The sequence below is a fragment of the Manis javanica genome, chromosome 13 (genome assembly GCF_040802235.1).
Source record: "Manis javanica isolate MJ-LG chromosome 13, MJ_LKY, whole genome shotgun sequence".
Classification (NCBI taxonomy): domain Eukaryota; kingdom Metazoa; phylum Chordata; class Mammalia; order Pholidota; family Manidae; genus Manis; species Manis javanica.
Genome location: NC_133168.1, coordinates 90,592,058 through 90,615,789, shown reverse-complemented (window position 1 = coordinate 90,615,789; position 23,732 = coordinate 90,592,058). Strand labels below are relative to the sequence as shown.

Genomic DNA, 23,732 nt, shown 5'->3' with positions numbered 1-23,732 from the left:
GTAAGTTTTGAGCCTTCTGCTGCTTGTTCTCTGGAATTTGGAAAGACTGGTGCTCTAATATTTCCAAAACTCAAGTTTAGAAATCATTGGCCTCCTGCTCCATCTTTATCTTAATATCGACAGATGGTTTCTGATTCGAAGTTTCTGCCACTCACAATCACCTGTAACCATTTTTGCTCCACGTACGTATTACCCATTACTTAATAGTTTTACATAATTATATTTCTACTACTTAATTAATAGTTTTCTGTTGGTGGTCTTCCTTTCAAACATTATTTATTTTAAGGCAAAATTTATGTCATTATTATGGCCATGAGACTGTGGATTTGATGCATGGGCCGAGTATATTTTCTTCTTCTAGGCATCAAGACAAATCTCTCAGGTAACATGAATACATAAAATAGGAAATGGACAGAAAATGTTCTACCACATGCCATCTAAAAATTACCAGGCTTAACAGCTAGGGACACTTGTATTAGACTTTGGGAACCAGCAGGAGTATTATCTGTGTGGGGAAGACTTCAATTTTTTTTTTTGCCAGCTTTATTGAGGTGTAATTGTCAAATAAAAATTTGATGTGCTTACAAAGGTGTACAATGTGATTTAACATTTACTCTCATGATTCGGGCTTTAGCTGGAGACCTGACACCCAGCAGCACCCCCTGTATGCCTTCACAAAACCTTGTATTACATCCCTTCACTGGTGGACATTTTTCTGATGGACGCATTTCTTTTTTTTTTCTGCTTTCTCCACTTAAGCCTCAGGTCCGCGAGGACAGGAACTTGGTCTGTTTTTATTTTTGGCCATATTCCCAGCACCTGGAAGAGTGCTTGGAGCACAGCGAGCGTTCCATTGTTTTGCGAATTTATTCTGAACCCCCTGCACCATCTGATCCCGGGGTCCCACCCTCGAGGAGACCCCAGTTGGCCCTCCGTGACTCTCTCTCATTGGCTCCGGCTCTGGCCGCCACGTCTGGGTCCCCACCCAGAGGCGGGCGGGCCGGGGTGGACCTTGCCGCGCAGCCGGGCCTGGTTAAAGGGCCTGGCCGCCAGACGGCGCGGGCAGAGCCGAGGTTTTGGCGCGGGCGGATAAAGATCGAGGGCTGGAGGTCGGAGCCCGCTGGGTGAGTGCTTACCGGGGATGGGACGGAGACGTAACCCGAGCGCAGCCCCGCGCGGTAACTCGAGTTGCCCCGGCTCCAGGGCTGGCGGGGAGGGGGTCTGCGCGAGAGCCCTGGGACCCGGGACGGGGCTGTGTGTCCGGGACACTCGGGTTGGGGGGAATATGGTGTGTCCCTGACGGCCACTGCATTTGAGCACGGTTTATTCTGTGCACGCCTGGGCGTCCTGGGTATATTCTTTCAGGGGATCTGTGGTGGGAGGGGAGCCCCAAGACTGTCCTCCTCCCCATCAGGACATTTGGACAGATGCAAGCCCTGCCCTGTGATGCCTCCCGAGGGCTGATTAGGGTCACCGGGATGCCATCACTCTGTATTGTCTTGAAGGGGTGGCTTTGTGGCCCACCCGTGGACTCTAAGCTGGTGGTGAGGCTACCCTCAGGGCCCTTCTGCCCTCCCATGGCAGACGCAGAGCCTCTCCGTGCCCTGCTAAGGAAAAGAGGATGTCCTGCTGGGTACCCAGCGCTGTCTGTGAGGGTTGCGTGAGGTCCTACAGCTGCCCCAGCCGATGTCTGTTGGATGCTGTAGGGGTGAGGCTCCCTGGGGTCCCTGGGGCCAATGAGTAGCTGGCCAGCCTGGACCACACAAGGCAGCTGAGACCCACCAGCTGGGGACCTTCAGGCTGGAGGTGGAAGGGAGACAGAGAGACAGTCGGGGAGCTGGGATTTGCACAAACTAGCCCTGTCTGACCCCCAAATCCTGGGCACTTTCCGATGGCCCCAGCTTCTCTGTGTAGCTCAGCTTGGGTTTCGGAGAGGTAACATTAGCTCTGTGCTGGTATCGGCGGTGACCTGGGCTGGTATCTGCAGAGGGGCTTGGATGACTTAGAAGGCATTCAGAAAATGGGACCCTAGCTCTCTTCCCTGGCAAGCCAGAGAATTTGGCCCAGATTCTCCAAATCCCAGATGGCTGGTTGCAATAATGAATACGATGGCAGCACCAGTACAAATGAGAGGTACCTCTGATCAAGGCTTACTGTACGCCAAGCCCTGACTAAACACATTAAAAATGTTTCACTGTCATCTCAGCCCCATGAAGCGGGTAATACAGTTCCTGTCTTACCAATGGGGAAATTGAGGCTTGGAGAGGTTCAGACACTAGCCTGAGGTCACACAGGTAAGAGGTGGAGCTTTTTAGAATCATTTCTGGGGCTCACGTCCTAGTGTGGCCACCCTTGGTTGGCACGGTGGGCAGAGATGATCGCAGCCCTGGAATGATCTAGACTACTTGTGGTTTTTAAACTTTTTCTGCCAGAATCTCCTTTGGGCCAAGGAAGCTATAATAGGCAAAAGCCTATTAATATGCTGAGAGCTGTGGTGAGTCTGCCCTCTCCCCAGCCCGTTTTGCAAGCTTGGCCCTACCCTCAGAAACTGCTCCCGAAGCTCTTTCTCAGAACCCTAGACATTTGGGGGCTAATCTCCCCTCTCAGCTCAGGCCTTCTGGGTCCTGGCACTTTGGAAAAATAGGAGTCTTGGGTGGGGCAGCCCTTTGGCATAGAGGGATCTGAAGTGGTGGCATGGGCCAGGACAGCGGCAGGCTGTGCTGACTGTAGGGCCCCAGAGGGCGAGCACAGCTGGGAGGTTGGGCAGGGGGGCTGAGTCCTGGTTGCCAGACCATCAACAAATCCAGTGCTGCAGTCCAAGTAGAGGCAGAGATGTGGTTTCTGGCCAGCTGGGGGCGGGGGAGATGGGGCTCGGTCTGTGCGCTGGATTCCTTCTCAAGAGCAAGCACACCTTGTATGACAAGTCCCTGACTGGCGACTACTGGCTAGGCTAACCTGACAAACCAGCGCTCCTGGGCGTGGGCCACAGAGCCACTCGCTGACACTCCATCTCCAGATAACACCTGCCCTGGCAGGGCAGGCAGGCCACTTCTGCCTGGGCGGGCTACTGGGAGCCTTGCTGGGCATCTGGTGCGGAGGAGTGGCCATGCCAGCCTTCCAGAGCATCCCGGGAATGTCAGCTTGGAGTTTCTCTTGCTCCAATGAAATAGTTATTGTAGCAGTAAGAACAATGGCTAAATTTTGCATGTTACTTGCCAAACCTCATCTTACCGAAATGTCCCAACCAACCTTAAGAAATAGGTCCTGCTGGTATTAACCCAGTTCACAGATTCTGTGAAGCTGAAGGTAGGGACTAGACTCAACCACCACCTCACAGCCCCGAGGGCTTCATGCATTCCCCTTTCTGGTCCTCTGTGTACCCCTCCACCCAGAACAGAATCCTCTTTTCCAGGGCTGGCACCTTCTCTTGTTCCACATTCTGCCCATTACACTACTTCAGGAAGACATTTCCAGTGCCTGCAGTCCAAGTAGAGGCAGAGACGTGGTTTCTGGCCACAGCTGGGGGTGGGGCACACAGGACAATCAGATGGGATTGTCCTGTGTGTGTGTGGGGCTCCTGCTCTGACCACTTGGAAGTCCCCCCACTCCTTCTGAGGGCTACCGGGAAGATGGGGGAAGCCACTGCATGTGGCAGGTGCTCAATAATTCCTTTGAGAGTGAAGGAAAGGAGACGGCTGACTGGCAAAGAGCAGAGCATTGAGGTACAGCTATGCCTGCAGGATGAGGGGGAGCCTGCATGGGCAGAGCAGGGGGAAAGGGATGTTGGGTGGAGGGAACAGCATGTTCAGAAGGCTCTGAGGTGGGAATGAACTCGGCCTGTGGCCGGAGTGGCTGGAGTCGAGGGTGCGGGGTGGAGAGTGGGGGTGGGAGACAGGGCTGGAGGGGTCAGCAGGGGCCAGGCCACACAGGGAGTTGTGGGCCATGGGAAGGAATCTGAATTGTAAGCGGAGTGTAATGAGGGGTCGTGAGAAGGTTTTGGGCAGGGGCAAGTCGTGATCTGATTTAATTTTTAGGACTATGTCTCTGGCTGCTATGTGGAGAATGGACTGCCGGAGGGGCCAGGATTGAATGTGGGAGACCAGTGGGAGGAGGCTGCCTGACATGGGGTGGGTGGGGTGGGGGTGGGGAAAAATAAACGGACGAGGAAAGTGGTGAGTTTCGGCAACTGGCAGGACTTGGGAAGGGACTGGATGTGGGGAGAAAGAGGGAGGAAGGCGGTGAGGTGGATCTGAAGGTCTGGGAGGTGCCCCTGGGAGAGGCTGCTGGGCCTGTCAGCAGGGCGACTGACGCAGAGGAGGCATCTTAGCTGTGGGGTCGTGGAAGCCGTGGGCCGGGCGAGGTCCCCAGGCTGTGTGAACAGGACTCAGGCCCAAGCTCTAAGGGGCTCCAGCATTTATAGACTGAGTGAAGAAAGAGGGTACAAAACAGACCAAGAAGGCGAATCTATGTGGCTAAAGTGGATGCCAAACTGAGGGCACTGGGGAGCCATGGAGGGTGTTAGAGCAGGGGAGCACCTGGCCTTCTAAAAGGTGACTGGGGTGGTTGGGATGGGAGCCAGACTGTGGCCAGGCTGGCCAAGGGCTGGAGGTGTCCCATGTGGCCCCCTGTTGCCTCTGTTGACTCCCCCACCACTCCCCAACCCCAGGAGTCTGGGGCCTGTCAAGATGGTGATTCCCCTGGGCCACATGCAGGAAAGGTCACGCCTGGGAGGTCTGGAGATAGTCACCTCCAGTTTCAGGTAGGAAAACTGAGGACCAGGTCATCCAGCCAGTTAATGTATGTCCTTCACTCAGGTCTCTGTCCAGGTACCCCTCCCAGAGAGGCCGTCCTGGGCCATTTCATCCAAAAGAATTGGTCTCCATCTTCCTACTCTGGTGTGTGAGTTTCCTGTGGCTGCTCTAACAGATGACTGCAAACTGGGTGGCTTAAAACAATACACATTTATTCTCTCCCAGTTCTGGGTACCAGAAATCTGAAATCCAGGTGTTGGCAGGGTCATCCTCCTTCTGGAGGGTCTAGGGGAGAATCTGTTCCTTGACGCTTACAGCTTCTAGAGGTCCAGGCACCCTCTGGCTTGTGCCTGCGTTACTGCCACCCCTGCCCCTGTCTTCGCATGGATTCCCCCACCCCGGCGTGTGGAATCTCCCTCTGCCTCTCTCTCATAAGAACGTTTATGACTCCAGTTAGGATCGACCTAGACAGTCCAGGATAATCTCACCATCTCTAGATCGTTCACTTAATCCCATCTGCAAAGACTGCGGTAAGGGCTCACATTCCCAAATTTCAGAGATTAGGACCCAGTATCCTTGGGGAGGAGCCCCCTCTTCAACCACCTCTACCCCTGCTTTACCTCCTTCATGACATGTAGCCTTTATATGTTTCATCATGCCTGTGGGTGGTCACCCCCTCTAAGGGCTGGCAACGTGTCTGTCCTGCTCGCCATTACAGCCCCATGCCTAGAGCAGGGTCACATACGTAGAGAGCAGGGGTTCAGTAATAATTGCTGAAGAAATGGATGTAGAACAACTGGTGTGAGGTCTGGCATGTAGAAGCAAGTACAGGAAGGTTTACAATTGCACATGTACGTACCAAGTATTATTTCAGGGGCTTTACCACCCATGTTGTTTTGGATTTTAGTGCAAGTAGTTTACTTGGGAAGTGATCACAGACACAGTAAGGAAGAAGGAAGCGAACCCCAAAGAATTGAAAGTGGACTCAAAACAAATACATGCATGTGCACGTTCCCAGCAGCACACTTCACAGCAGCACGTTCCCAGCAGCACAGGCGAAAGGTGGAAACAGCCCAAGGTCCACTGACAGATCCATGGATAATCGAATTGTGATATATCCTTACAATGGAATATTACTCAGCGGTACAAGGGATGGAGCTCTGATAGATACTACAACGTGGGTGAACCTTGAGAACATTGTGCTGGGTGAGAGATGTCAGTCACAAAAGGCTACATGTTGTGTGATCCTGTCTATGAAATGTCCAGAACAGGCACATCCGTAGACAAAGAAAGTGGTTGCCGCGGGGGTTTCGAAGGTATGGGAGATGGGGAGTGACAGCTGATGGGGGCGGGGTCTCCTTCAGGGGTGATGAAAACACTTTGGAACTAGACAGATGTGGTGGTGGCACTACATCGTGAATGTCTAGATGCCACTGGACTGTTCACTTTAAAATTTGTGGTATGTCAGTTTCACCTCAATTTAAGAAAGAAGAAGAAGAGGGAAGTAAAACAGCAGAAGGGAGGCAGCTAATACAGAAAGTTTCTACTGTGGGCGGCTGGAGTTTAGTCCCTCAGGGGAACCCAGACCTCAGAATCACCGCACCAGAAGGAAGAAGGTATTTATCCCAGTCATTGGCCGAGAGCTGCTTTCAAGGGAGGGGTGAGGCTTACTTTTCCAGCACTCTGGCCAGCACTGTGTGGGCAGAGAAGTCAGGAGGGGTGCCCCACAAAGCCAAGGCCTCGGGCCTAATGGGCAGGACACTGGGGCATCCGTCTGGCTAGCTGGCTGGTCACTAATGGGGGAAGTAGGGGCCCCTGGGACTCATGTGTATTGGCGACCTACTGTGTGCCAGGCACACCGTACTTGACTCCACAGACCACTTGTGTGTATGGCGTGCATGGCTGGAGGGTGGGCTCCCACCTGCACTCACCCCCATCTCGGGTGTCCCCCAGGATGCTGCCCGTTGCGGAACACCTGCTGCTCCTCCTGGGACTGGAGAAGACCTCGTTCCGTCTGTACGCTGTGTCTGTGCTTCTGCTCTCCGTGCTCTTCTTTGTCTCCCGCCTGCTGCTGAAGTTCTTGAGCCTCTGCTGGCACTTCTACAACACCTGCCGCCAGCTGAGCTGCTTTCCCCAGCCGCCCCGGCGCAACTGGCTGCTGGGCCACCTGGGCATGGTGTGTATGGTGGGGCAGGCGGGCCGGGTGGGCAGGTCCCAGGGATTCAGTAAGGATGATGGACCTGCTGACTTCCCTCATCTCCCCAAGAATCTAGTTGGAGCCATAAACAGACCCATTTTACAGGATATAAGTGAGACTGGACCTCCGAGAGGGCAAGCAGTTTACCCCAGGTCACCCCTGTGGGCCCAGCCCACCTTGTGGGGCCATGAGATCCCGGTGAGGCCATGCTCTCCCTTGGGTGTGGACAGGCTCAGGGCTGAATCTGATCAGGAAGGACACACAGGAATCAGAGAGGAGTCCCTTATTCGTTCATTCAGTTGACAACCGCTGGGCCCACCATTGGCCATGCATTGGATTAGGGACCCTTAACATCTGTGCCCTCCCCTGATTCTCACAGCCTGGGGATAGGGATGAATCTTCCCTGTGTTAACGATTTGCTCTTTGGCGTTCAGAAAGGTTAAGTGGCTTGCCCAAAGCCACACAGCAGCTGGGAGTGGATTTAAGCTCTGATCCTTCTGACATTGAGCTGGAAGTGCTTCTGCGTCATGTTAGTTAAGAGCAGGCATTTTGGAGCTTGGTGGCCTATGTTCAAATCCAGCCTTTGCCATGGTGGCAGATGATGCCAGGCCTTGCCCATATACTCTTGGCCCATTTCTGGATGGGATGGTCCAACTTCCGGCTTCCAGCCCCTGCATTCTAGGGCTTTCTGTGGCAGCTGGAGCCTACTCTGCCTGTGCATACTGTGAGCTTGTGAATGCCCCAGGAGTGGCCCTCAGCCAGTGAGTATGGGACCTGGGAGTGGGTGTAAAAACACCCAGTTCACTCACCCTTGAGGGGGTTAACTCTGAGATATGTGTCCCCAGTGGGAATGAGCATCAGGTGCCTGGGGCAGTAACTTCCTTGACATTTCACTCTTTACTGGCTGCCCACACTCCCTGTTTCACTTCCCCACTTTCTTATACATGCATCTGGGGGTCGCCCCCAAATAAACCATCTGCCCTAGAGCTCTTGTCCCAGGGCCTGCTTCTGGGCAGCCCAGACCAGGACAGTCGCTTACTCGTGTGTAACTTCAGGCAAGTCATTCAGCCTTTCTGGGCAGAGTGCAGTGGGAAAAACAGTAGTGAGTTGGTGACAGAGTTCTCGTGTGGGCTGGATGTATGGCCATGTGGAAGGTGCCCAAGGCAGCTCCTGACACCACAGGCATGTGTGTGTGTTGAGGATAGCAGCACTAGTGATAGCTCATTACTGACATAGTGAGTTCTTGATAAATGCCCACCACCATCATCATTATTGTATTTCCTGTTATTATGTTTATTTCTTGAACACCAGCCATGTGTCAGGCTCGCTGCTGAGGGTCTCTTGCTTTGCTATTTTGTGAATCTTCTCAACTGCTGTCAGATGGAGAGTCGATTCTTCTCTACTTTGCAGATGAGGAAATGGAGGCACAGAGCGGTTGAGGCAACTGCCCACAGCTCTTCTCGGCCTGTTTTGAGGGCAGGGGAGGTGGCAGGAGGAAAGGGCAGGGGGAAGCTGGTATTGGACATCTCCTCACTGTCCTTCCCTGCTGCCCCTTGCAGTATCTCCCAAATGAGACAGGCCTCCAAGATGAGAAGAAGGTGCTGGACAACATGCATCATGTAATCCTGGTGTGGATGGGACCTATCCTGCCACTGTTGGTTCTTGTGCATCCTGACTACATCAAGCCTGTGGTAAGCGCCTCAGGTAGGTAGGCTGGCTTCTGAGTGATGGGTAAACCCTTAATTCCCAGAGCCCACCTGGGCTTCTAGGTAGGTGGGCTACCTAGAGGAAGGGCCATCTGAGTAGGGTTTTGAAGGATGAATAGGAGTTCACCAAAACAGAAAGGGATATACAGATAGTGGGAATGCATGGGAAAAGTTGTGACAATGTCTAAGAGTCCTAGGAACTTTGAGAGGATGTCCACGTACCTGGAAGTCAGAGCCAAACATGTTGGGATAGGCAGCTGTTTACCCAAGAGTTTATTAAGGGGTTGTTGCTCAATTCTAAGCCATGGCATCCCCATCATTTGACACTCCCACTGTGACCATCCCAGTCTAGTCTTCTCTTTTCATCTGCACTGACCCTGACTGGCAGAAAGAGAGACGTAGAAGGATTGCTTCTCCCTTCTGCAGTCCACACCTGTTTCAAGGCGTAGGACTCCCATATGTGCTTGGCAAACTCTTGATCAGCCTTCAATACCCAGCTCCAGTGACCCCTTCTCTAGGAAGCCTTCCTGGGTGCTGCAGAGAGACCCTAGCCCTTTCCTCTGGCTTTTTCCGTGCTTAGTCTTTACCCTTTAGGGCTGAGCGTGTCTGTGTCCAGCTCTATATTTCTTACAAGTAGGGCTCTGAATCTTCAGCATGGCCTCACATGTAGCTGGGTACCTCCAGAGGCATCAGGGACATTTAAGAGAGGAGGGACAGGATTAGAATCTCTGGCCCCAGCTTGGGGCTCTATAAACGTATGTCTGGAGACTACCTTTAAGGCTGCCCCACACGAACTGTGAAAAAAGGAAGGGGTGGCCATCCCCCCCTTTCCCAGTGATGCCTTCCTATGCCTCTTTGCCCCCCACCCCCGTTATTGTATTTGTGAGGGAAGCCTATTCCCATGGCATGAAGGGGGAAACCAAACCTAGCACCTAGTAAGGGCCACTCTCCCAAGGCATGGGTGGCAAGTTGTGGGAAGGGCCCTGGGCTAGAACTTGGGTGGGCTGGGTTTGAATCCTGGCTGGAGCGTACTTGTGTGACCCAGAAATTCACCCAGCCTCTCAGGGCCTCAGTTTCCCGTCTGTCAAATGGAACGATTTAAAGACTCAATAATATAATGTCCAAAAGGGTTTCTTTGCTTTTTCCATATCCTTTCTTTCCTTCTCTCCTCTTCCTCCCATATCCTCCTCCTCTTCAGAGCATCAGTTTCCTGAGTATCATCCTGCATGGTTGTGAGACTCCAAGTAGACCAGGGAATAGCACCCCAGCCTGGGCTTGGCACTTAGTAGGTGCTCAGGCCTCTTTCTCCCTCTCCCCTCCCCTCACGCAGAACAAGCAGCACTTATAATGCCTCCACCACCAGAGGGGCCAGATGGTGGGCTCCCGGCTGGGGAGGGGGGATCCTGTGAGTCAGGAGAGGCAGCCTGGAGTCAGACCCGCTAGTTCCAGCAGGTCCCACCACCCCTTGGGGGCCACACCTGCTGCTCCGGCCTTAAACGGGCACAGCCAAAGAGCCCTGAGGAAGGCACGGTTCTTCTCGGAACCTCTGTTTCTTCATCTTCCAATGGGCATTTGGGATAGAGAGCATTAATGGGAGAATGTAAGTAAAAATAATTCACAGAGGACAAGGCATGGTATATAGGCATGTAATTACAGCTTGTCTATAAACACTCATTTCTTCTATTGAGATGAAATTCACTAACAGTATAATTAACCATTTTTAAAGTGCACAATTTGAAAGTGTCAGGTGTTTCATGCATTCACAATGTTGCACAACCGTTGGCTCTCCCTAGTTTCAAAATTTTTTCATGACCCCATAAAACAGCCTGTACCTATTAAAGAATCACTTCCTATTCTTCCCTCTCTACAGCTCTTGGTAAATACTAATAATTTATTTTCCATCTCTATGGGTTTGTCTTCTCTGGAGAGATCATAGGAAAGGAATTAGACCAAAACATGGTTTTTTTGTGGCTGACTTCTTTCACTTAGCATGTTTTTGAGGTTCATCCACATGGTACCATGTGTCAGCACTGCATTCCTTTTAAAGGCTGAGTAATATTCCTTTGTGTGGATGTATGGTCATGCCACCATTTGTTTATCCATTCATCTACCAGTGAACACTTGGATCATTTCTACTTTTTGGCTGTTTTGAACTACATTGCTAGGAGCGTGTGTGTACAAGTTTTGATGTAGACATACATTTTCATTTATCTTGGATGGACACCTAGGAGTAGAATGGTGGGGTCACATGGTAATTCTACATTTAACTTAAAATTTTTTTAATTTAAATTTTAAACATTTTACTTTTTTATTGGAATATAGTTGATATATAGTATTATATTGGTTTTAGACATACAACCTAGAGATTTGTTGATAATTGTATACATTACTAATAGGATTGTTCTAGTTCCCTTCAGGTAGATGGGAAAATGGAGAGGGAGACTGGTAACATGCCCAAATTTATATAATGAGTTAGTGGCAGGGTGGGGATTTGAACCCAGATCTGGCCAGCCCAGAGGCCAAGCTCTCAACCGCGGTGGTTGAGAGCCTCCTGCTGGGCACCCTGTCAGGGTCAGGACTTTGCTTAGATGACCTCCTCCAGGGTAGACAGGACCATCTCCTTTGTATGGGAGAGGTGAGAGAGGTAGCCCAGCTGCCGACTTTCCTGGGCTCGAGCAGTCAGGATTGGAGGGGAGCTGGACCCAAGGATGGGAGAGCGAGTGCTCAGCTAGGGACGCATTTTGAGGAAGGCTTCCTGGAGGAGGCACTGGCGAAGCTGGGCTTTGAAGGATGGGTAGGGGTTTGCCAGATGCAGAGTCAGGTGACCTGGTGTCTGGAGTGAAGATGATGGTGTGGGGAGAGGTAGGCAACGAGACAGGAGCTGGGCTCAGGACACCCGTGTACAGAGTGAACGAGCTCGTGTTTTATCCTGGGGCTGTTAGGGAGCCATAGTAGGTGTCTGAGCGGGACAGCCATTGGACAGATCTGTGTGTCAGAAAGATCTCTGGCGTGCCTAGCCTGGAGTCCCAAGCCAGAAAGGAAAGGGCACCTTCCTCTCCAGTGCTGCCTCTTCCTGGAAGCCTGTCTTGACTTCCAGAGCCCTTTATCTGTGCCTCTCTTCATTCCTGGCACACCTTTCTACCTTCTTGATAATTGCATGGGATGTCTCCTCTTCCTTTTCCACTCCACCTGGAACTCCTCCAGGCAGGGTGTGGAGCTGAGCCGTCTCTGGGTCCTCAGCATCGCCCAGCATGGGTTGGGTGCAGAAGGGTGGCAGAAAACTTGTGCTGAACACGAGAACGACTGGACGGGTGACCGTGCACACAATTGGCCAATTCCTGGGGAGTATGTGTGTGTGTAGATGGTGAGTCACATCTCGGGGAAAACTGACATCATTTGAGTTTCAGATACTTCTTTCTGGGCCACTGACCATTCTGTATCAAATCTGTTCAACACCTAGAAAAGGAATTCACTCCTTCATCCATCCACCCACCTACCCACCCACCCTTCCATCCATCCAACCATTCAGTCATTCATTCACCCATCCTCTGACTGTGTCACTCATTCATTCTATAAAAATGTGCTTAGCAGTCTATCAGTGACCAGTGGGGTCCCTCCTCTGAAGGGGCTTGTAACTGGATGGATACAATTCAGAGGATTGGTGGGAAGGAGGTGGCATCCAAGCAGAGACTAATAGGATGAGGGAAGAATGTTTGAGGCAGAGAGAGCATCTGGTAGAAAGAAGCAGAGCAGAGAGAGAAAATGTTTTTTCCCAGTAAGTGAGTGAAGTTCTGTGAGGTTAAAATGTTGAACATGTAGGAGATGAAGGAGAGAGGCATTTTGACGGAGTTCTGGACTGGAGCAGATCACTCAAGTCTTCCAAAATGGGCTGGGAAGCTGGTGCTGGAGGCTAATGGGTGTGTGAGCAGGAAGCGACTGGTCAGATCTGGCATCTGATTAGATCCCCCTGAGGCCAGGGTACAGGACAGACTGGAGAAGGTGAGGCTCCAGGGAGGCTTGGAGGCACAGGAGGTATAATTCAGATGGCCCGAGTGGCAGAAAAGACGGTGTGGACTATGGTGGAGAGGGCCATTCTGGATGGGGAGCACAACCTGGAGAGGTTTGGAAGGCCCAGCATGTGGGGGTATTTGGTGTGTGCTGAACGATAAGGCAAACAAGAGCGAGATGAGGCAGGGTCTTCAGTACTATCCTGAGTTTGAACTTTTTAATAAGAGTACTGGGGAGCCATGGGAGGTGTTTGAGCAGGGGAGACTCATGTTCAGATCAATATGTTCCAAGGATCTTTCTGGGATAGGTGCAGAGGATGGACTGGAGGAGTGTGGTGAGAGGTCAGAACCCAGAGAGGAGGCCTGAGGAGGTCATAAGCAGAAGTCAAGGGTCAGAACTTGGTTTGACTCATCAAGGCCTCTTGTCTCTCCACAGCTGCCATTGCCCCTAAGGACGACCTTTTCTATGGCTTCCTGAAACCTTGGCTAGGTGAGTGCAAGACTGAGTAGGCTGGGGCTAGGGGCTTCAGGGAAGAGGGCATGGGGTTTCTTAGAGTGTTTCTGAGTAATAGGAGAGGCCCCTAACTTCAGTCTTCTGGGCTCAGGAGATGGGCTACTTCTCAGCAAAGGTCACAAGTGGAGCCGGCACCGCCGCCTGCTGACCCCTGCCTTCCACTTTGACATCCTGAAGCCCTACATGAAGATCTTCAACCAGTGTGCTGACATCATGCACGTGAGTCCCAAGGCTTCTTGGAAAGAGGGTGTCCTGGGACTGAGACTGGTCCAGGATCCAGTTCATGGGCAGGCTGTGAGATGTCAGGAAGCCTCACTTCCTTTATCAAGTAGGCCTGTAGTGAGCATGATACCAGGTCATTATCAGCCTGGTTTAAAGTCCATGGTCTCCAGGCCCATTTGCTACATGTCTCTCTCTTCCAGGCTAAGTGGCGGCGCCTGGCAGAGGGCTCAGTGGTCTCCCTTGACATGTTTGAGCATGTCAGCCTCATGACCCTGGACGGTCTTCAGAAATGCGTCTTCAGCAGCAACAGCAACTGCCAGGAGTGAGTGTGGCCTCCCTGGGGAAGATAGAGCCAGCTTCCCCAGGAGTGAGCTGGTAGGAGGAGAAAGGAAACGCTTAGGGGTTAGGCACCCCTGGGCTCCTGGCACTGTGCCACTGACAGGCTGTGTGCTTCTGGGAAATTGACGTCACCTCTCTGAGCTTGTTTCCTTATTCAAAAAATGGAATCCCAATTCCTTCCCCGTTGTCTTCATGTGAGAATTAAATGTGAGAACGTGAGTTGGTGGCTTGGGTTTGTGCATAGTAGGTGCTCAGTAAATGCCAGTTTCCCTCATTCCTCCACAATGAGTGTGTGGCGTTTGGAAAAGTGTCCTCTCACTTTCTGAGCCTCAGCGTCCTTGTTTGTAAAGCAAAGATGATAATCCTGACCCGCTAAGAGATGTTTTAAGGCTAAAATTTATGTAGCATTGCTCTGGCACACAATAGATGCTCAGCAAATATTGGCTGAATGAATGAATAAAATGACTATTGTCCTGGTTCATTCATTCATTCATCAAATATTTGTTGTGTATCTAGTATGTGCCTGGTACTATGCTTGCAACTGAGAATATGGTGGTTAGCAACACAGTAAGTTCCATTTCCTTGGAATTTATAATCTAAGTGGGGGTATAAAGAATAAGGGACAGCATAGGTGGCTGGGGGCACAGGGAAGGCAGTATAACACAGAGAAGACAAGTAGTGACTCTATAGCATCTCACTACGAGGATGGACAGTGACCGTAATGGGGTGTGTGTGGGGGACTTGAGCATGGGGAGAATCTAGTAACCACAGTGTTGCTCATGTGATTTTATATTAATGATACCAAAACAAACAAACAAAAAAATAAGGGACATAATGGATGCCAAGTTTGTAGAACATGATAGGTCCTCAATATTAAACTGTTGACCTTGTTGCCTGGTCCTTGTAGAGGTACATTTCAAAGACTTGCACTTTCGGAACTTAACATTTTGGTGGGAAGACAGGCAGTACGTATACACAAATAAATAAACAAGCAAACGACAGATTGTGATGAGTGCATGAAAACAGGCACACTTCAGAACTCAGGACAGCTCCCTGCAAACCTGTCCCAGCAATTTTGTGTTTTTTTAGTAATAACTTGGCTGAGATATAATTCACGTATCATATAATTCACCTAAAGTACATAATCCAGTGGTTTCTAGTATATTCACAGAGTTGTGCAACTGTCACCATTATCAGTGTTAGAATGTTTCTACCAGAGAGAAACCTGTACATTTTAGCACTGATCACGCACTTCCACTTCCCTCCTGGGTCTAGGCAAACACTAATCTTCCTTCTGTCTCTTTAGATCTGTCTATTATGGAAATATCATATAGCTGGAATTATATAGACTTTTGTGTCTGGTTTCATTCACTCACCATAATGTTTTCAAGATTAATTCATGTTGTAGCATATGTCAACACTTTTAATTTGTGGAGTAGTATTCGATTTGCCACACAATACCGCATTTTATTAATTCAATCATCCACTGATGGACATCTGGATTGTTCTTACTTTTTGTTTATTATGACTAATGCTGCTAGAAACGTTCATGTACAAGTTTTTATGTGAACATGTTTTTAATTCTCTTGGGCATATACCTAGGAGTGGAATTGCATGGGTTGCATGATAATTCTATATTTAACCTTTTGAGGAATTGCCAGACTTTTTCCCCAAAATGGATGCACCCTCTTACATTCCTACAAGCAGTACGTGAGGGCTCCAATTTCTCCAGACCCTCACCAACACTCGTTATTATCTGCCTTTTTGATTGCAGCTATGCCTCTTTGGGGTGAAGTGGTATCTCATTGTGGTTTTGTTTTTCATTTCCATAATGGCTAAAGCTATTAAGCATCTTTTCATGTGCATATTGGCCATTTGTATATCTTCTTTGGAGAAATGTCTATTCATGCCCTTTGCCCATTTTTTAATCGGGTTGTCTTTCTATCATTGCATTTTGAGAGTTCTTTATAGATTACAGATACAAGTTCCTGATCAGACATATGAATTGCAAATATTCCCACCCCCACCTCTGTGGTTTATAGCCATTTAGTGCTACTGAGCCTCCATCTATTTGGGAATCCTCGTCCATCTTTGGGCCTGTTTTAAGATGTACCTGGATTTTGGGTTTATTCAGGTATAATGAAGTCAACACATCAGGAAATCATTGTCATTGAAAAGATAGTTTGTTACATACAGTTCCCAAGGGGAGGGGAAATGCCACGCCCAGCAGGGCCATACAGGGAAGCACCAGGGTCAGTCCAAGAAAGCATGGCAAAAACCTTTTTTGTGGTTTCTGTGGGAAGGAACAGGTAAGGCAGGGAAGACAGACCTGGGATCGGCTAGTTTGAATAATTCCAGGGGTCTCTGGGAGATAGGAGCTGTCCCTAGTTGTCTGGGACTGGCCTTGGGATGATCAAGGCAGAGGGGGTAGTGGCCCAGACTGATAAATTTCAGCATGTGGTCTCTGGAGTGGTTGATTTGCATATGAAAGGTGTGTCCCTAGGTGAGTCATTTGTTATCTCTAAGAACTGGCTAGTCCTGGGGTCAGGGGTGTCTCTCCAATCAGCAAGGCCCCAGATGGCAGAGCATCAAGAATATAAGAAAATAAGAAAATATAGTCAACCCAGGGCCTCTCTTTGTCTCCTACCCGTGGGGAAAGGCAGCTTGTCTTAGGAGATGGCCCTGTGCTCACAACCCTTCTCCCTGGCAGGAAGATGAGCGATTACATCTCGGCCATCATTGGGCTGAGCGCGCTGGTGGTCCGGCGCCAGTATCACCTGCACCACCATCTCGACTTCATCTACTACCGCTCGGCGGATGGGCGGCGTTTCCGGCAGGCCTGTGACACTGTGCACCGCTTCACCACGGAGGTCATCCAGGAGCGGCGGCGGGTACTCCGTCAGCTGGGCACTGAGGCCTGGCTTAAGGCCAAGCAGGGCAAGACCTTGGATTTCATCGATGTGCTGCTCTTGGCCAAGGTGAGTCTGGACCCTGGAGGGTGGGATCCTGCCCAGGACAGCCCTGTCACAAATTGCACCAACCAGTTAAAATGATAAAGGTCCAAACTAACAAATCTAAGAGGCAGGCAGACACAGAACACATCAGACTTACTGGGTCCACTTGCTAGGGCTGCCGTAACAAAGCACCACAGACTGCGTGGCTTAAATGGCAGAAATTAATCTTCTCACAATTCTGGAGGTAAGAAGTCTGAGGTCAGGGTGTTGGCAGGGTTGGTGTTTTCTGAGGTCTTTCTCCCTGGCTCGTAGCTGACTGTCTTCTCTCATGTGGTCTTTCCTGTGTGTGTCTTTGTCCAAATTCCCTTTTCTTATAAGGACACCAGTCATACTGGGTGGGCACCTACCCTAACGACCTAATGTGATGTAATCACCTCTGCACAGGCTCTGTCTCCAAATATAGTCACTTTCTGAGGTCCTGGGGAGTTAGGATGTCAACATATGAATTCTGGAGGGTGGGGAGACACAATTTAGCCCACAACACTTATGAAGAAGAAATACAAGACTTGGAAGAAACATGAGATGTGCAGAGATAGGCGGTCACCCATGGGTGGTGGAATCTCTGAGCAGTACCTGGGGTCTGGGTTCAGGCAGCCGTGGATTCCAGTTCCGGCTCAGCCGCTTAGTGGATGTTTGACCTTAGTCATTGGACTCTTCTCTCTGTGCCCCACTTTCCTCATTTACAACATGACTGTCTGGTCGTAAGACCTGATCACAAGATTGTTGTCAGGCAGGAGGCATGGGGCTCGCAGCTGCTCAAGAAATATGAACTCCCTTTCCTCACTCACCTTTCAGTCTCCCTCCCTTTTCCAGTCTCCTTTAGGCAGGTTGCATACCCCCATCTGCCTGGAATCCTTTCCCTCGCAGTTTGGCTTAAGGGTGTGTGTGTGGGGGGTAATTTTTTACTTTGATAGAGACCCTAGGGTGCAGAGGGAGGGATGAAGTGGGCTGAGAATCCCCTACTGCCCACTCTAGGATGAAGATGGGAAGGAACTGTCAGATGAGGACATCCGAGCTGAGGCGGACACCTTTATGTTTGAGGGTGAGGATGTCGGGTGAACTTGGGGAAGAGGGGGAGGGACCCCATTGTCTGGAGACAGCATCTCTGCTACCTTCAGGCAACCTCCATTTGAGCTCCTCATTGGCCTGCAGGTCACGACACAACATCCAGTGGGCTCTCGTGGGTGTTTTTCAACTTGGCCAAGTATCCAGAGTACCAGGAGAAGTGCCGGGAGGAAATCCAGGAAGTCATGAAAGGCCGGGAGCTGGAGGAGCTGGAGTGGTTAGTCTGGGGTCACTGGGGTTAGTCTTGGGGGGATAGTGGTGGGCAGGTTGAGTCTAGTGCCTTGGGTTTGAACCTGTCTGCTTTACCAATTATTGACTGTCTGACCTCCGACAAGCCACTTAGTCTTCTTGGATTTCAATTTCTTCAACTGTAAAATGAGGTTGAGAGTAATGCACATGCCTGCGTTGTAATGCAACAGTTCTTAATGCAACAGTTCTTAGACGTGTCTGAGTCAGCAATTGTTGCAATAATGCTACCTAACAAACAGTCCCCAAACTCTGGTTTGCAGCAAGTGTTTATCTGTTGTTCTTGTCTGCATGTATTTCTTGCTCTTGTCTGCATATTCCTCTTGTCAGTCACCTCTGGGCACTGCTGAGTTGAGTGGGGTCACTTCCAAACTGAGGTTTGGATTTAGGTCTGTTCCATGTGTCTCCTCATTCTCCTCGAAGCAGCAGCTTCCCTGGGTATGTTCTTCTTAAGGCAGATTCTGAAAGCCCAAAGAGCCACACAATTTAAAGCTTTTGCATGTATTGTAACATTCCACTAGCTAAAGCGAGTCATTTAGCAAAGCCCAACATGAATGGGGCAGGACATATATTCCACCCACCTGCACAGAAGGCACTGCAGAAGCACATGGCAAAGGGCACCTGTGTGTGATTCAAACACCTAGGGAAGAATCAGGAACAATAATCTGACTTCCTTCAGATGTGTTCCATGTAGAGCTGATTCTGGGCTATAGAAAGAAAACAGCGCTAAATGGCATCCAACAGAAAGTTCCCTTGTCTCAGTGTCAACCTCTTGGATTCTGATATCAGGGAGACACTCTCAGTGGGGTGCTATTGTGTATGTTGAACTCCTTGCTAATTTGTCTTTTCAGCAAAGGGAGAAGATGCCTCAAGTCCTGAGAACTGGACAAGAGTTGTGGTTAGCCAGAATTTAGTAACTCGTTTCTGCTTTCCCAGTGGTGTTTATGTGTATGGAAACTTTCATGCCAGGCATGCCATTTGCCCCTGTGGTATCCACATAAAGTTTTAAAGGAGAACCTGTTGGTGTAAAGAAAACAATCTAGATTCTGAAACAAGAATTATAATTGATCCAATTTGGGCCTTGGAGTCCAAAGGAGAAAAAACATTAAGTAAATAACATAAGGAGAGGATGTATGGGTTTTCATACACTGACATTGGTCCATACAGGCTGGTAAGTGGCTGCTGCCCAGGTCCTCCTGCTGTCCTGGCACCTCTCCTGGGTGCCCACTGATGTCCATATAATTCACCAGTAAGAGGGTTAATGCTGTGCCAGCAGAAGCCTGCTGCAGGCACTGCTCTGATTGGTTAGGGCCAGACATGGTGCATGCTGGGATTTAGTGGTAACAGGCACAAGTGCATGTGTGCAAAGTTGGGGCAAGTCTGAGATTCTGGGCAGATTTCCTGCGTGGTTGCTCCTGAGCGTGTGCGTATGCCCCAAGTCACCCACCATTCCACACTCCCCAGGGACGATCTGACCCAGCTGCCCTTCACCACCATGTGCATTAAGGAGAGTCTACGCCAGTTCCCACCTGTGACCCTAGTCTCCCGCCGCTGCACGGAAGACATCAAGCTCCCAGATGGGCGCATCATCCCCAAAGGTGATCGCTGGGTGCTCCTTGATGCCTGGCTGCTCTGTTGCCCACTGGCCCCTGGTCATGCCTGCCCTAGGTGCAACATCCCTGTAGATGGTTCAGCCCTTTGCATGACTCTTGCTTCTTCAGCAATGGGAGAGACCCATTTGTGTAGGGGATGTAGAGGGGGGTGAGTCCAGGTGGAAAAGCTGAAGGGGGTGTGGCAGGGTAGGCTTTTATTCTGTTGCCAGATATTTCCTGGTGACCAGGTCCTGTCCTGGGAGGACCTCATCCCCAGGCCCAGGTCTTGAGCATCACCCAATCTGGGAGAGATGTGGCAGGGCACAGACATTCCTAGCCATATGGGGTCAGGGATGTGCTGAAAGTAGGGACAGGGGCTGGAGCAGCCCCAAATAAGAAGTGATGGCTCTAAGTGGGGCAGAATGCAGGGAGGGCTGCCTGGAAGAGGGAACATTACAGGTGAGTCTTGGAGGCTGGAAGTTAAAGAGCATGTTTATGGAGCAGGGCTTCAGGGTGCAGAGAGTGAAAGGCCTTGAATGCCAGACTGAGGCATAGGTCCTCAGGGCAATAGGGAACCATGGGAGACTGTGAGCTGAAGAGGAGCAATGTCAGTATGTGAGTGGGGACAGGCCCTCTGTGGCCGGCGTGGCGGCTGGAAAGAAGGTGATGGGGGCCTCTAAGGAGGGGGTGGAGTGAATCCCACTGACTCCACCCCTCCGCACAGGAATCATCTGCTTGGTCAGCATCTATGGAACCCACCACAACCCAACAGTGTGGCCCGACTCCAAGGTGAGCTCCTGTCCCCATCCTCCCTCCCCTCAGCCTCTTCCTCCTTGGAAGGGGCTGTCACGGGGCAGGCAGCCAGGCCTCTCCACCCCTCCCAACCAGGGAGCCAGGTGGGGCTGGGTGCAGGGTTTGAGCGCTCCTCCCCCATTATTCACCCAATCATGGACAATGTGTTAGGTAGGCAAATATTTATTGAGCGCCTACTGTGTGCCAGTCCCTCTGCTGGACATTGAGGACAGAAGAAGATACTATCTTTGCCCTTGCTGAGCTCATATTGAAATGCAGGGGAAGAATATAAGCAAAAAATAAGGTCGTTTTGGGTACTGATAAAAGGAAGTAAAAAATTGTGGAGTGCGGTGGGGGCAGGGAAGAACTTCAGCTCCCAAGGTGAGCGGAGGCCTTGCAGAGGAAGAGATGTGTGAGCTGAAACTGAAAATTGTGAAAAGCAGCGAAGAGCATGTTACCGGCCGAGGAAACAGCAAGTACAGGGCCTTACTGTGGGGGTGAGCCTGGCAAGCCCGAGTAACAGAGAGAGGCAGGTGTGCCTGGGCCCTAGAGAGATTCTCTGTCCAGCTAGGCTGGTCCCAGAGGCTGCAGGAGGGAGCAAAGCAGAGATGGCTGCGCCAGGCCCCCAGAATTACCTCCAGTCTGCCCCTGCCTAGGTGTACAACCCCTATCGCTTTGACCCAGACAACCCTCAGCAGCGCTCCCCGCTAGCCTTCGTGCCCTTCTCCGCGGGACCCAGGTAACTCTTCATTCCTCCCTCCCCCGCTTCTACTGCCATCTAAGCCCATTGTAGGCGGCCGCTGAGGCCGGGGGAAGGTCAGGGATGTGCCTGTCAGGAGCAGAAACCACGTCCCACCCACAAGTCCTTTCTGCCGACCCAGCAATGCCTCAGGAAACCCCCAAATCAGACTCCGAGAGAGCATCCCCGGGTATTGAGCACCGACTGCGTGCCAGGCCCTACATTCTGGGCTTATTTGTTCCCAGCAGCTGTGTGATGGCAGTATCCCCGTTCTGCACAGGCGGTACTGGGGTTCAGAGGGGGCGGTCATTTACCCTGTCACAGCGACTCGGCTTGCACCGGGGCCGAGTCTGAGCGTCCCAACCCAATCGTCCCCCTTCCTCCAGGAACTGCATAGGACAGAGCTTCGCCATGGCTGAGATGCGCGTGGCTGTGGCGCTGACTCTGCTGCGCTTTCGCCTGAGCGTGGACCGGACGCGCAAGGTGCGACGGAAGCCGGAACTCATCCTGCGGACGGAGAACGGCATCTGGCTCAACGTGGAGCCGCTGCCTTCGCGGGCCTGAGCCCAGGGGAGCGATCGAGGCCCTCCGCAGACCGAGGCCCAAGCCCCGCCCAGAGAGGCAAGGCCCCGCCCCCGGCGGGCCAAGCCCCACCCCCAAGATCCTCAGGGCATAGACCACGCCCCTCGAAGTCCAGGCTCCACCGTGAGCGGCCCGACGGTGCAGGCCACGCCCACCATGGGAAGGCCCCGCCTCCTGAGGGTCAGATCCCGTCCACTGAGTGCAGTTTCTGCTCTCTCATTTGAGGGACTAGGGTTGGTCACACCCTCAGGGCCTCGGCCCCGTCCCCGTGACATCGTGGATTCAGGCCTTCAGGCTCCGCCCCCTGAGCCTTCCCCTGCGGGACCTGAGACCTGATAACTTAAGGTGTCTGGGATTCTAGCCCGTGCCCCTACGAATACATTTCTAAATTGACGATTTGTGAGTTGGAGCCCTCGGGTAGAGCCTTGATCTGGGACATCATCTTCCTGAGGCCTCCAGTTTATATGGACCAACTCCTCAGGCATAGGCTGCATCCCAGGGCCTGGGCTGCTCGATTTGGTTGTTTTGGGAGCTCAGACCCTCCCTCCCAAGCCCCTTTCTTCTTCCCTTTGCTGAATGTTCTGATTTTTGTAGAATAAAAGCAAGGGGTATAGACTCTCCCACCGTTCACTCCCAAGCCTTCCTAGCCGGACACTCCCCCTGGGACCCAGCAGGGAAAAGAGGGGCCCTCCCTGGTCGGAAGGGAAGCTGTGGGCCAGGAGGCTGGGAAGCCATTTGTCCTCGGACATAAACTCAGACTTTTTGGGACAGTTTGTGTATGCATTTATTTTGTCAACAGATCACTGTTCAGGCCTATACTGAGGGCAGTAGGGAGCTATAGAGGGTGTGTGAGCAGGGGGCAGGACAGGACATGGTCGGATCTGGGTTGGCAGGGAGGTGGCTTGGGAGTGTGCGTGGGTGGTGGGGCTTTGGGCGTGGAAGTCGGGGAAGAGGGAGCCTGAGGTCCAGATGGGACAGGAGGGTTGATAGCTGTGGGGGTAAAGGGGAGGGAAGAAGTAAGGGTAATTCCCAGGTCTTTGGCTGGGGGAACAGCTTATGGGGTGGTTCTTGATATGGTGGTATATAGAAAGTGGGGCAATGCCAGGTTCTATGACAATGATAGTAACTTTTCAAATATTTATTGAGCATCTGCTGTGAGCCAGGCAGTATTTGAGCCCTTGTATACTTGACCTTGTAGAGAGGGCAACAGTTGACACATGATTAATAGGCACATAAATATGTAAATTCACACAGGGCCTTGGAGATGACTGACTTTTATTGTGACGGGAACGGGGAGTCATTGGGGTATTTAATAATGCTGGTGGGGAGAGAGGTTGCAAGATGGTCAGTGAAGTGTTGCTGAGAAGGGGCCATTTCAACAAAGGTTTTAGGTGGGAGCTATGGGGAGCCATGTGGTTATTTAGGGGAGGAGTTCAAGGCAGACAGAAAAGCCAATGCAAAGGTCCTGAGGTAGGAACAAGCTTGGAATGTCGGAGAACATTGAAACCAGTGTGGCTGGAGGGGGAAGTGTGGAAGGAGACGAGGGTGGGAGGTGATGGAAGAAGATCATGCAGCCCTGGAGTCCCTTGACTTTTTTTTTTGAGAAGTAAGGAGACACGGAGGGTTCTGAGCAGAGGAGGGACAAGATTTGCCATACAGTCATTGGCTGCTGTGTTGCATAGAGACTGGGAAGCGAGGATGGGACTAGGGAGAGCATATGGGAATGTCCAAATTCGCCCAGGTAAGAGGTGACAGTGGCTTCGGCTTAGCTGTGGGCTGTAGAGGTGAAGAGGGGCAGCTGCATTCTGATGAGGAATGATTACTCTATCAAGGGATCGCGGGTTAGGTTTGCTGATGGACTGAATGTGGGGCTCGGGAGAAAGAGAGGTCCCCAGGTTTGATTCTGAGCGCCTGGGAAGATGTAAATGTCATCAACAGAATGCCAAATGGTGTAAGTTGTTTTTTT

General features: G+C 51.2%; 1 protein-coding gene across 4 annotated transcripts; it reads left to right on the top strand.

The window, feature by feature from the left end:
- The first annotated feature begins 967 nt into the window (after positions 1-967).
- CYP4F22 (cytochrome P450 family 4 subfamily F member 22) lies at positions 968-22,536 on the top strand. Of its 4 annotated transcripts, XM_017678994.3 has the most exons (14): positions 996-1,124; positions 6,220-6,367; positions 6,705-6,927; positions 8,508-8,652; positions 13,098-13,151; positions 13,267-13,394; positions 13,598-13,719; positions 16,447-16,714; positions 17,726-17,792; positions 17,903-18,032; positions 19,526-19,659; positions 20,378-20,442; positions 21,102-21,184; positions 21,571-22,536. In XM_017678994.3, exons 3-14 carry the CDS (start codon positions 6,706-6,708, stop codon positions 21,746-21,748), a joined length of 1,596 nt encoding a protein of 531 aa, XP_017534483.3. In that variant the 5' UTR covers positions 996-1,124; positions 6,220-6,367; position 6,705; the 3' UTR covers positions 21,749-22,536. The 4 variants fall into 4 exon arrangements, with proteins under 4 accessions (XP_036874330.2, XP_073076333.1, XP_017534483.3 ...); XM_037018435.2 differs by lacking the exon at positions 6,220-6,367 and having other exon boundaries at positions 968-1,124; XM_073220232.1 differs by lacking the exons at positions 6,220-6,367; positions 21,102-21,184 and having other exon boundaries at positions 968-1,124.
- Positions 22,537-23,732: the final 1,196 nt, after the last annotated feature.